We start from the raw sequence: 13186 nt of genomic DNA, 5'->3' as shown, positions 1-13186 counted from the left end.
AACTCAAAAGAATTTTAAACAACTGAATGACATTACTAGAGCTGAATTCCTTAATTCTTATGTACTTATTTACACACAAGACTTTTTTAGTACATACATCTATAAAAAAAGGAATAGAACTAATGTTGAACTCCATTTTATTCTAACAATAAAGAAAATTAACCCACAGATATACAAGTTAATATTTAAAACCAGCAAAATCCACCTATTTATCAAATGTATTTCTATGTTTTGATTAATTATATATGGTAATAATTTTTATGATAATTAAATCTGGATGAAAATTTTTAACACTTTAAGCCCTAGTAAGAGTAAAGCAAGAGTAAAAAAGTAAAACGTCAGTTATTTAAATACACAGAAATATTATTTTGGACTTCCCTGACACTTCCAACAGGAAGCAATGGATGGGATGTCCTGCAGTTGTCACATACTTCTGTGTGTTTGCTAACAACCCTTCACCATCCCCCATGCTTCTTTGTCCAGAGGAAGGTCTGTACCAAAGAAGCAGAAGAGGAAGGAAGCAACAGCAAGACTGCAGTCAGAGGAAGCTGCTAGATAGTTCCTAAAAAGATACATTTAACCAGCAAAACGCGTTGCCAAATGCTTCCCATTAACAGGTCATGCCACCAATAATTGGTCTTAATCAACGTCTAGCCCGTCAAGATGAATCATAAGATAGTGAAGAGGAAATTCTGCAAGCTAGATCCCTGGGGAAAGTGATACTTTGTTCCAAAAGACTAAGACCAGATGGAAGCATATGCTTGGTAAAATGCTTAATCTACTTAGTGTAGCAATGTCCCTCGTGAACCCAGAGGAAACAATACCATATGACCTTTTTGAAAAATTATGAATCATTAAACTTCAGAAAGTATTTATTAACTCCCCACATGTATTTAAAGGACAAATTGTGTGGTCTGCCATAAATAGAGTAAGAAGGGAAATATATATTAATTTAGTATGTTAAATTAAATTAGTATTAATATTAATGATAGTTAAAATAGCACAAGTGACCACAGCCATGTTAATAAAACTCTCAGAATTAATCTTGCGTTCTATGGTTTTTAAAAAAAGTTTTCAGTGGCCCTTCCATCTGATGCAGCTTTAACTTTATGAACAATTCTAAGATACAGATGCCAGTTTTCAAACTAATGAAGATGTACTTTTTTCTTTTAAAACAGGTTTCCTCATTGGTGGCACTTACCTTTTACAAATTCAGATCACAAAAGATTCAGAGATCTAAATCATTACATGGAACAGATATTAAATGGATCGTATGAAGTTGCAAACGTATGTTACAATTTACTTTTATATTTTTACATAAAATATGGACTCTTTTATGTATTATTACTGGGAATATTTTTTAAATACTTTATGATAACATTTTTAGTCCTACATTTATTCAACAAATGTACAAATTAAAATTATCTTGTCAATTCCATGCAAAAACCAACCAGGACTTTAGTTGAAATTGCATCTTAATATCTTTCAATCCATTATCATATACCTATTCAAGTATTTTTAGAATGTTTTCTCAATAATTGTTTATTTTTCTGTGCATAGAGGGCTTAGAAGTATTTTGTTATACTAGATATAGTACTTTTTATAAAAATCCTTTTCCTGTTTTTTCACCAGTATATAGATAGAACTGATTTAGTATGTTGACATTTTACCCAACAATCTTACTAACTTCACTTTTAATTCTAATAATTATCTGTATTGTTTTTGAATTTTCAACTTACAATCATATTGTCTGCAGATAACAAGAGTTTATTTTTTCTTTCCAATATTCATATATTATATTTCTTTTCCTTGCTATTTTGTACTCTCTAGGGCTTTCAATAGATATTGAATTGAAGTGGTAATGGTGGATAGGCCTACATTATTCTTGAATCCAGGGAAGAAGTGTCTAATATTTCCTCATTATGTATGTAGATTTTGTAGGTACCCTTTATTATTTTGTTTCCTTCTATTCCTAGGTTGCTAATAGTTTTTACAAAGAAGGTTGAATGTATCAAATTTTTTTTCTGAATCTACTGGGCTGAACAATGATCACCAATAATCCTAGTTTTCTCCTTTATTCTGCTAATGTGGTGAATTACACGGAAGAACTTTCTAATTTTAAACAAATTTGCATTACTAGGATAAACTCTACATGGACGTAATGTATTATACTTCTTATGTATTATTGGATTTGATTTAACATTTTCTTTAGCATTTGTTTTCATCTTTATTTATGACAGAGATTGGCCTGGAGTTTTTCCTTCTTATAAAGTCATTACCAGGTTTCAGAATCAAGAACATGCTGGACTCATAATATTAGTTGCGAAGAGTTACTGCTTTTTTCCCTACTCCCTGGAACAGTTTGTATAAAATTGGTTTTATGTCTTTAATTTGTAAAGTCATATAGGTCTGGAGATTCAATTTGTTTAAGAGCTATAAGACATTTCACATTTCCTATTTCTTCTTGGGTCTCTTTGTTAAGTTACATTTCTATAGGAATTTGTGCTAATTTATTGGCATAAAGTTATGCATAATATCCTATCATAATCTTTTTAACATTTATAGGATCTGAAAAGGTATTCACTCTTCAATTTCTCACACATATTTCCTGATCCATACTTCCAGAGGATTATGAATTTTACCAATCTTTGTAAAGAATGAAATGTGGGATTTATTGACCCTCTCTATTGTATTATTTCTCTGTTTCACTTATTTTTTATCTTTATTATTTCCTTCCTTCTGCTTCCTTTCTATTTATAACATCCTCAGATAGTTAATTTAACTTGTTTATTTTCAACCTATCTTCACTTACCCATTTAAAACTCTAACTCCTCTCTCCTAATCAAGATTTAATAGCACCCCACAGGTTTTTTTATACAGTATTGTATTTTCTTTATCATTCCTTAAAAATATTTATAAAATTTTCACTGTGAATTTTCCTGGACCATGGATTAAGTCTATTTCACCCACTTGAGTTTTATATGCTGTACTAAAAATATATATCTGTATCTGTATCCATAAACTTCATAAGTAATTATTATTGTTGTTTTTGCAATCAATATTTAGTATTACTCATATATCTCATTTTCATTGCTTCCTCTAACTCTGAATTTCCGTCTGGGATTGTTCTCCCTCTACCTGAAGAACACCATCTACTATTCCCCTTAATATGAATTTGCTGCTAAAAAAAACCCTCTAAATTTGCATTTGTCTGAAAAGTTTTTATTTTACCTTCATTCTTGGAGGATATTTTTGCTGACTATTTGGTATTTGAGCATTTGGATAGCAATGCTTTTATTCTAAAAACTTTAAGGCTATCATTTCATTGTCTTTTAGCTTCCATTGATTTTGTTTAGAATCCATCTGTTATATTTGTTGCTTCTTTGAAAAAGTTTTTTTATTCTTTATAATATTGTTCTTTTTACTGTTGGTTTTCTGCCGTTTTACTTTAATTTGCTCAGATATGACTTTGTTTCTACTGATGATGCTTGAGCTTCAGCACTTCTTCAATTTGTGCCATGATGTCTTTCATCACTTTTGGAAAGTTCTGTCGTTATCACTTCACATATTGTTCATACCACTTCCTCTCCCCTCTTTTTCTGGGACTGTAATCACATATATGTCTATCCTTTTCATTGTACCCTCTAAGTCTCATACTTTTACTCCTGTATTTTAAATTCTTTGTCCTCTATGACTTAGTTTCTGAATAGCTTCTTCTAACTTATCTTTTGGGTTGTTTATTCTCTAATGATCTGTGTTTAACATACTGTTAAGTCCATTCTTTGAGTTCTTAATTTCAGTTATTCTTCAGTTTCAGAATTTCCTTTTTTTTTTTCAGTTCCTAGTTCTTTGCTGAAAATCTGTCCTTTTAATTATTTCTTCAAAAATCATAAGCACAGTTATTTAAAATCTTCCTAAAAACGCCAATAATGGGACCTACTGCATGTACATTTTTATTTTCTAATGTTTCTGCTGGTTTTTAATCATGTAGTCTTGTTCCATTGTGAGCCTGGTTATTTTCCTTTTTATTGTGGCCACGTATTGTACTGCAATGTCCTTTGTAGAAATTGGATGCCTATGTTACTGTTATCCTGGTCTAGAGAATTATAATATCTGAGTACATTAACAATCTAGGGTTGCTGAAATTCAGTTGCAGGGATTCAGATTATTCAAAACTGAACTGTAGCTCTTGTGAGGCACTATTACTGGTTCATCCTTATTCCTTAGATGTAGCCACTTTGGATCTAAACCCAAGGTAAGGCAGACTCACCAAGAATCTACTTGGCAGCTCTGGATTCCATTCCTTTTCCTCTTAACTCTGCAAGGTGGTTAAAAGTGCTGCTCTACGTCCCAGCCATTCCACTGCTCCAACCTATATCAATAAAAACCCACAACAGAAAAGCTGTGCCAAAACCCAAGCTCACTTCCCCAAGACTGGCTTGCCCCAGATCCTAGCCTGGTAATTCTTCACTATCTTGTTAGCTCTCTGATCCCTTCAAGCAAAGTTTAAAAACAAATTGTTTAATTATTCCAGTTATTCTCTGTAGAAGGTCTGGACTAAATGACCAAATCTAATATCACTAAAAATAGGAGCTTACAGCTGCAGTCATGCTACCCCTCAGCTTTCAGAAATATCTGCTGTTCTGCCTCCTCCCCCCCATCCTGTGTTCTGATGAACCTTGTCTCTCGTAGGTAACTATTTCAGAGAATCTAAGTCTGTGGTCAATTCCCATCTGAAAAAAAGTATTTAAGGATTTCTTGGTGAGGTTTTGGTACTCCTCATCAGTGATTCTGAGTGGCCTAGAAAATTGAAGAGACATGCCAGACCCCAATTTTGCTCCCTTCTGTCATATGCATCAAAAAAAGACTCTTAAGATCCTTCCCCATACATACATGTGCATACAACCTACACATGCACACAGCTGTTCCAACTCCTTCTGAGGACTCAAGGAAGGATTAGCTCCCTTTACTATTAAACTCCTATCACCATCTTGCTTGCAAGGTCCTGTGAGACAAATTAAGTTACAAAGACAGGTACCAAGCTAACAGAATCCTCCAGAGTTCTTGGCTAGACATAGGATCTTTTAGGGATTTATCTAAAACATCATCTCTAAGGGTAAAAGGTACAAGGCCTGTTAGGTTTTTTGCCTTTTGATGCAAGAATGGAGACTATTTATGGAATATCTTTAGCTAATCCACATGTCTGGAATAACTTTAATGTCACCAGTGAGAGCCCATTTCTAATATTAATCATGCTGGTCAACAAGCTACCATTTTTATGAACAAAATCCTTTGACATTCAGTATGCTAATTAATAATGTCCATTTTTTAAAGGTGTTCAGCACGATGGCTTGATTTACATATATTGTGAAATGATTACCACAGTAGATTTAGTTAACATCTATCATCTCATATAGATACAATAAAAAGAAAAGAAAAAAGCAACTTTTAAATTTATAAATGTCATAAGATGAAGATTTAATAGCTCTACTTCTTCTTCCTCATCCTCTCCCCCAAATTTAGCATGCTTTTAATTATATCAATAATTAGCATTTGTAAAATGTCTATAGTTGATTGAGTTGTGAGAGTTTAACAGAACTACTTACACTGACTGCCTCTAGTATGGGTTGCCTGATTAAAATATTGAGAACCTCTTATTTCCTCCTGCTCTATCCAGGCACCCCGATAGTGCAGCCTTGATTAGGACATTAACAGACCATTCCTGGACTCTAGTCTTTTTTCCTTTTATTGAAGTATAGTTGACTTGCAATATTATATTAGTTTCAGGTGTACGACATAGTGATTTGATCATTTTTCTGCAGTCTTGATTAAATCCTAGCAGTACTCCAATTATACTTTGACCTAAGAAACGCATATATAATATCATGCTGTATATACAGACATACTTTGAACTTCAGTAAGTTACAGACACTGTAACAGGAGGATTACAACCGACCCCATAACCAGGACTTAATTGAGTCAAAGAACTGTATTTTTCTCGGTGGTCAATTCAACAACCTTCCTTCTCCATGTGGAGCTTGGGAAAGACATTAGATGAGATGACTTTCCAGTCAGAGTGTGAATTGTTTTAATTACATGTTGTATAGTAGATTAAGTCAGTATATATCAAGGAAACCTTACTGAAATTTAAAAATAAAATATATTAATGAATGTATTCAAAATTGTCTCCTAACTGTAGGTTTGCTGATTCAGGATGTTGGCTTATTGCTATACCTCCCAGTTGGGTAATATTGTGGTTTGATGATGAATAGACCCACTTAAGAAAATTCCACAATTCAGATCACAAGCATCCTAAGGCTATTAGAAAAAAATCACAATTGTCAATAATGACTGCTTTAGATTGCATATAGTCAGAGTCAAGAGGAGAAACTTTTAAATCCCTATCACCAGCTCCTAAGACTAGTGGTTCTCAAAGCTCAGCTCCTGGACTGTGGTTGGAACCTCATCTGGGAATTTATGAGAATGCAAACTTTCAGTCCCATCCTAGACCTATTAAATCAGAAACTTTGGGGATGAGGTCCAGCAATGTGTTTTAACAAGCCCTCCAGGGAGTTCTAATCGATGACAGTGTTTGAGAACCATTATTTCAGACTCTGGTCATCTTTCCTTTTTTTTTTTTCCCCCAGTTTGGACATGATCAGACATTTGGTTTCCAATGTAGTAGATACTAAGGTACCCTACTATATCACTGATTTTTTTGCAAATCTGGACTCAAGCACATTGTGCTACAATATTATTTCCAGGCTGGTAGCTCAGCTAGAGATGCTGTTTTGTATCAAAGGACAAGTGCCTGAGCACTTAAGAAGGTATACTTAACCCAGTTCCCAGTGAAGCAGAAAAGCCATCCCAGGGAGTATGGCATTCAAGTTGTTATTAAAGGGCAAATAGAAGTTAGTAAATGGAAACTGAGGAAAAATTGTGCTAGACAAGGGGAACTACAAGGACAAAGCATGCATTATGGTTACATGCTTTTCTCTTGTTTGGAAACTTAAAGAACTCAATGATTATATTCATTTAATTTTTACCCATGTATATAGCAAACTTATAATCTCATCAACATTTAATATATATTTTAAATGAAAAATAACAGAATTATTAACATATATTAACCTATAGGATTTATGTTGTTTTTCAAAACCTAGGAGAGTGAAACTTTGCATCCGGAAAGTATTTAGCAGTCTCTTAACTTATTTATTCTTATACCTTACCAGTTTTATTTTAAATTAGCACATGTTTCCAAAACATACAATTTATTTATTTTTAATATATAAACTACTACACTAATAAATGATAAATGCTTTAAAATTTGTAGAAAAATAATGCAAAATTTGGAAAAAATTTTGGATGATATTATAAAATAAATATGAATGTAATTTTGATTTTTTTTCTCACCCCACTGTATAATCCCACATGAACCCCATGAACAGAGACCTCTGGCTTGGTAGAGAAGGATCTTGAGAATCCTGCTAGCTGCAAGCTTGAGGAGAGGCTCCACAGGTTACCTCGTGCCAAGCCCAGGAACACTGCCTGGCCATGCTCTAAATGATAAGCATTAATAGTGCACTGGGTCATGATTTTACCCTTCAGAAAGATCACTCAGAGCACATCTGTAATATATCTGTTATGAACAAAGAGAAAAAATGAACAGTATCTGTTCATCATGGGAACAGAACCATGTATAATAATAGGATAACTGAAAACAAAGATGTAAAATCATTGTTGAAAACAGCATTAGACAATAGGAAAGCTACAGTATACTAAATAATTATGTGTAGGTATCTTGCATATTCATGAATTTATCTATTGTATTAGCATACTCAATATAAATTGTATTATATCTTTTGAATATATTTAGTATTCAGGTCTCAATCAGTGAGTAATGGGAAATGAGTTATAAGATAAGCTTCTCTCCTATAGGATCAAGGCAACTGAATTTATTTCATTTGATTTCAAGTGCTTTTTTGCATATTCAGGAATGTAGTGTGTTGAAATCTTAATGTTCTTTACTAACTCTGACATTCTCTGAAGGTCATGTCCATTCACTTTGCTATAGTGAAGGGCACTTGGATATGGCAACTGTCTGTAAGGGAAAGTGCTGAGGGGATGGTGGATGGGATTGTCATCTTTCACGTTGACAGCTGCCTTACTGATTATACTAAAACTGTTTTAAAGATTGTGCCTTTTCAGGATAATTGACAAAATATCTAGTAACCGTTGAAAGTGTTAGGCTTTGGCCTATTTAAGCAGAGGCAAGTAAGTGCAAAGTGGAGAGGCTTCTGATTTCTGGTCCTAGTGTGAATAGGATAAATATTGAGATCTGTCTTCAGATGGCAGCAAGCTTTCAATAGGGAACTCCTAAGTATATCTGCCTAGAGTATGGGTTCATATAGAACTGTTAGCAGAGGATTGTTATGAAAGGGGAAAAGCAAAGGGGTCAGACATATACAGGTAGGGAAGACTTGCAAAGTGCAGTTTATCACAACAAGGTTTAATGAATATTGTTGCTTATCATAATCACAGCTACATAGAGAAAGCTGAACAAGACCACCAAACGTGTACCTCACAGTTTTCATCACATTCACATTTGCTAATGTGCTAATAAGTACTACTGTAGAGGCCCCAAGAAGAGATGTTTTTATATTGTTCTTAAACTCTATTGGTCAATATTTAGGGAAAGGAACGTTGAAGAAATTTCAAACACCTCATTGTTTTTATCATGGATGAATTAAGATCTAGGATTTGAGTGAGGGAAAAAAAAGGAGAAGAAATAGAAGAAAAAAGAAGAGATATTTATATCATCAAACATGAGATTTGACTGTGAAATCACAGATTCCAGAAATGCTCCAAGTGAGAATACGTCAACCATCTTCTAACACTGAACTCCCAAAGAGAGCAATCCCATTTTGTCCCATAATAGTATCAAACAAAAGGAAGCTGATATTATAGGAGTTTCTCCCAAAGTAACACCCTTCTAATAATTTAATTGAATTTTGTACAATGAGTATTTGGAGTACAAGAAAATATCTTCCTAAGATGTAAATCCTACATCTGTTTATTAGTCGTCCTTTCTATACTACAAAGTAAATAAGTTAGTGCTATATTAACAAAGATAAAATCAACAAAAATTAAACGTGGGCACTGGCACAATAGGGACCACTTTCAAAATCTACTGTCTCCATCATTCAACAAATGTTTATTGATTGCCTACATTGTATACTTTCTGGCCAAGGGTGCAAAAATAGTACCTAGTGATCAATTGTTTGAGAATAATGTAAGGAGGTTTTAAAAAGTATGTTCTGAGGCCCATCCTTAGAGATGCTCGTCATATCAGTAAAGGGAGATACAGGCATACTTCGTTTTATTGTACTTCACTTTATTTGCCATTCACAGGCATTACGCTTTTTTTACAAATTGAAGGTTTGTGGCAACCCTGCTTTGAGCAAGTCTATTGGCGCCATTTTTCCAACACCATTTGCTCACTTTGTGTCTCTGTGTCACATTGTGGTAATTCTCACAATATTTCAAACTTTTTCACTATTATTATACTTGTTTTGGTGATCTGTGATGAATGATCTTTGATGTTACTATTGTCATTGTTTTGAGGTGCCTCAAACTGCACCCATATAAGACTCTGAACTTACTTGATAAGTGTTGTGCGTTCTGGTCCACATCACTGACTGGCCTTTTCCTCATCTCTCTCCCTCTCTTTGGGCATCCCTATATTCCCTGAGACACAAAAATATAGAATTTAGGCCAATTAATAACCCTACAGTGGCCTCTAAGTGTTCAAGTGAAATGAAGAGTTGCACATCTCTCAATTTAAAGCAAAAGCTAGAAATGATCAAACTTAGTGAGAAAGGCATGTTGAAAGATGAGATAGTCACAAAGCTGGGCATCTTGAACCAAACACTTAGTAAAGTTGTGAATGCAAAGTAAAAGTTCTTGAAGGAAATTAAAAGTACTACTCCAGTGAACACATGAATCATCAGAAAGAGAAATAGGCTTATTGCTGATAAAAGAGAGTTGTAGTGGTCTGGATAGAAAACCAGCCACACATTCCCTTAAACAAAAGCCTAATCCAGAACAAGGCCCTAACTCCCTTCAGTTATATGAAGGTTAAGAGAGATGAGGAAGCTGCAGAAGAAAAATCTGAAGCTAGCAGAGGTTGGTAGATGAGGTTTAAGGAAAGTCTCTATAACATCAAAGTGCAAGGTGAAGCATCAAGTGCTGATGTAGAAGCTGAAACAAGTTATCCAAAAGATCTAGCTCAGATAATTGATGAAGGTGGCTATACTCAACAACAGATTTTCAATTTAAACAAAGCAGGCTTCTATTGGAAGAAGATGCCATGTAGGACTTTCATAGCTACAGAGGAGAAGTCAATGCCTGGCTTCAAAATTTCAAAGGACTAGCTGACTTTCTTGTCAGGGCTAATACAGCTGGTGTTGAAGTTGAAGCCAATGCTCATTTACCATTCCAAAAAACTTAGGGCCCTTAAAAATTATGCTAAATCTACTGTGCCCTATGCTCTATAAATGAAACAACAAAACCTGGATGAGAGCACATCTGTTTACTACATGGTTTACTAAATATTTTAAGCCCATTGTTGTGAGCTACTGCCTAGATAAAAGGTTCTTTTCAAAATATTACTGCTCATTGACAATGCACCTGATGGAGATGTACAATATTAATGTTTTTTCATGCCTGCTTATACAGCATCCATTCTGCAGCCCATGGATCAAGGAGTAATTTTGACTTTCAAGTCTTATTATTTAAGAAATACATTTTTTAACGCTATAGTTGCTATAGATAGTGATTCCTCTGAGCATCTGGGCAAAGTCAATTGAAGCCCTCCTGGAAAGGATTGACCATTCTAGATGCCATTAAGAATATTCATGACTCATGGGAAGAGGTCAAAATATCAACATTCACAGGAATTTGGCAGAAGTTTATTCTAACCCTCATGGATGACTGAGGAGTTCAAGACTTCGGTGGAGGAAGTAACTACAGATGTGATAGGCAAGATAATTAGAATTGGAAGTGGTGTCTGAAGATAGGACTGAATTGCTGTAATCTCATGATGAAACTTTAACAGATGAGGAAGAGTTGCTTCTTATGGATGAGCAAATAAAGTGGTTTCTTGAGGTGGAATCTACTCCTGGTGAAGATGCTGTGAAGATTGTTGACATGACAACAAAAAAATTAGTTGATAAAGTAACAGCACAGCTTGAAAGGATTGACTGCAATTTCAAAATACATTCTACTGTGGGTAAACACTATCAAACAGCATTGCCTGCTACAGAAAACTCGTTTGTCAGTAAGAGTCATCAATGGGTCAGACTTCACTGCTGTCTCATTTTCACAAGTTGCTGCAACCACTCCGCCCTTCAGCAACCACCACCCTCACTAGTCAGCAGCAGCAGCATCAGGGTTAGGCCCTCCCCCAGCAAAAAGATTCTGACTCACGGAAGGCTCAGATGATAGGTAGCATTTTTTTAGCAGTAAAGTATTTTTAAATAAGTTATAAACATTGGTTTTCTTTAGACATAATGCTATTGCTCACTTAACAGACTACAGTATATTGTAAACATCACTTTTGTATGTACCGGGAAACCAAAGGTTCATGTGACTGGCTTTATTGCGATATTCGCTTTATTGTGGTGGTCTGGAATTGAACCTATAATATCTCCAAGGTATGCCTGTATCTAGGTATCTGTGTTGGGTTTTTAAATTTGTTTTAACATATTTATTGGAGTATAATTGCTTTAAAATGTTGTGCTAGTTTCTGCTGTATAACAAAGTGAATCAGCTATACATATACATATATCCCCATATCCCCTCCCTCTTGCACCTCCCTCCCACCCTCCCTATCCCACCCCTCTAGGTGGTCACAAAGCACAAAGCTGATCTCCCTGTGCTATGCAGCTGCTTCCTGCTAGCTATCTATTTTACATTTGATAGTGTATATATGTCAGTGCTACACTCTCACTTCCTCCCAGCTTACCCTTCCCTCTCCCCATGTCCTCAAGTCCGTTCTCTACATCTGCGTCTTTATTTCTTTCCTGCCCCTAGGTGCAACAGACCATTTTTTTTAGATTCCATATATATGGTTCAGCATATGTTACTTGCTTTTCTCTTTCAGTTTTCTCTTACATCACTCTGTATGACAGACTCTAGGTCCATCCACCTCACTACAAATAAATCAGTTTCGTTTCTTTTTATGGCTGAGTAATATTCCATTGTATATATGTGCCACATCTTCTTTATCCATTCATCTGTTGGTGGACACTCAAGTTGCTTCAATGTCCTGGCTATTGTAAATAGGGCTGCAATGAACATTGTGGTACATGACTCTTTTTGAATTATGGTTTTCTCAGGGTATATGCCCAGTAGTGGGATTGCTGGGTCATATGGTAGTTCTATTTTTAGTTTTTTGAGGAACCTCCAAACTGTTCTCCATTGGGGCTGTATCAATTTACATTCCCACCAACAGTGCAAGAGGGTTCCCTTTTCCCCCCACCCTCTCCAGCATTTATTGTTTGTAGATTTTTTGACGATGGCCATTCTGATCGGTGTGGGGTGATACCTCATTGTAGTTTTGATTTGCATCTCTCTAATGATTAGTGATGTTGAACACCCTTTCATGTGTTTGTTGGCAATATGTGTATCTTCTTTGGAGAAATGTCTATTTAAGTCTCTGCCCATTTTTGGATTGGGTTGTTTGTTTTTTTGATATTGAGCTGCTTGTATATTTTGGAGATTAATCCCTTGTTAGTTGCTTCATTTGCAAATATTTTCTCCCATTCTGAGGGTTGTCTTTTTGTCTTGTATATGGTTTCCTTTGCTATGCAAAAGACTTTAAGTTTCATTAGGTCCCACATGTTTATTTTTGTTTTTATTTCCATTTCTCTAGGAGGTGGGTCAAAAAGGATCTTGTTGTGATTTATATCATAGAGTGTTCTGCCTGTTTTCCTCTAAGAGTTTTATAGTGCCTGGTCTTACATTTAGGGCTTTAATCCATTTTGAGTTTATTTTTGTGTATGGTGTTAGGGAGTGTTCTAATTTCATTCTTTTACAGGTAGCTGTCCAGTTTTCCCAGCACCACTTATTGAAGAGGCTGTCTTTTCTCCATTGTATATTCTTGCCTCCTTTTTCAAAGATAAGG

General features: G+C 34.9%; 1 protein-coding gene across 1 annotated transcript in view; it reads left to right on the top strand.

Annotated features, from left to right (window-relative positions):
- The window catches only part of PIK3C2G (phosphatidylinositol-4-phosphate 3-kinase catalytic subunit type 2 gamma), a 361656-nt gene that overhangs the window by 275290 nt on the left and 73180 nt on the right, over nucleotides 1-13186 (top strand). The window contains exon 28 of the mRNA XM_007194812.2: nucleotides 1179-1287. Within this exon, the coding sequence (XP_007194874.2) occupies nucleotides 1179-1287 (109 nt within the window). The remainder of the gene's footprint in view (nucleotides 1-1178; nucleotides 1288-13186) is intronic.

Source organism: Balaenoptera acutorostrata, chromosome 11 (genome assembly GCF_949987535.1).
Source record: "Balaenoptera acutorostrata chromosome 11, mBalAcu1.1, whole genome shotgun sequence".
Taxonomy (NCBI): Eukaryota; Metazoa; Chordata; class Mammalia; order Artiodactyla; family Balaenopteridae; genus Balaenoptera; species Balaenoptera acutorostrata.
The sequence above is the reverse complement of the archived record's forward strand: the minus strand, read 5'-3'. Positions and strand labels throughout refer to the sequence as shown.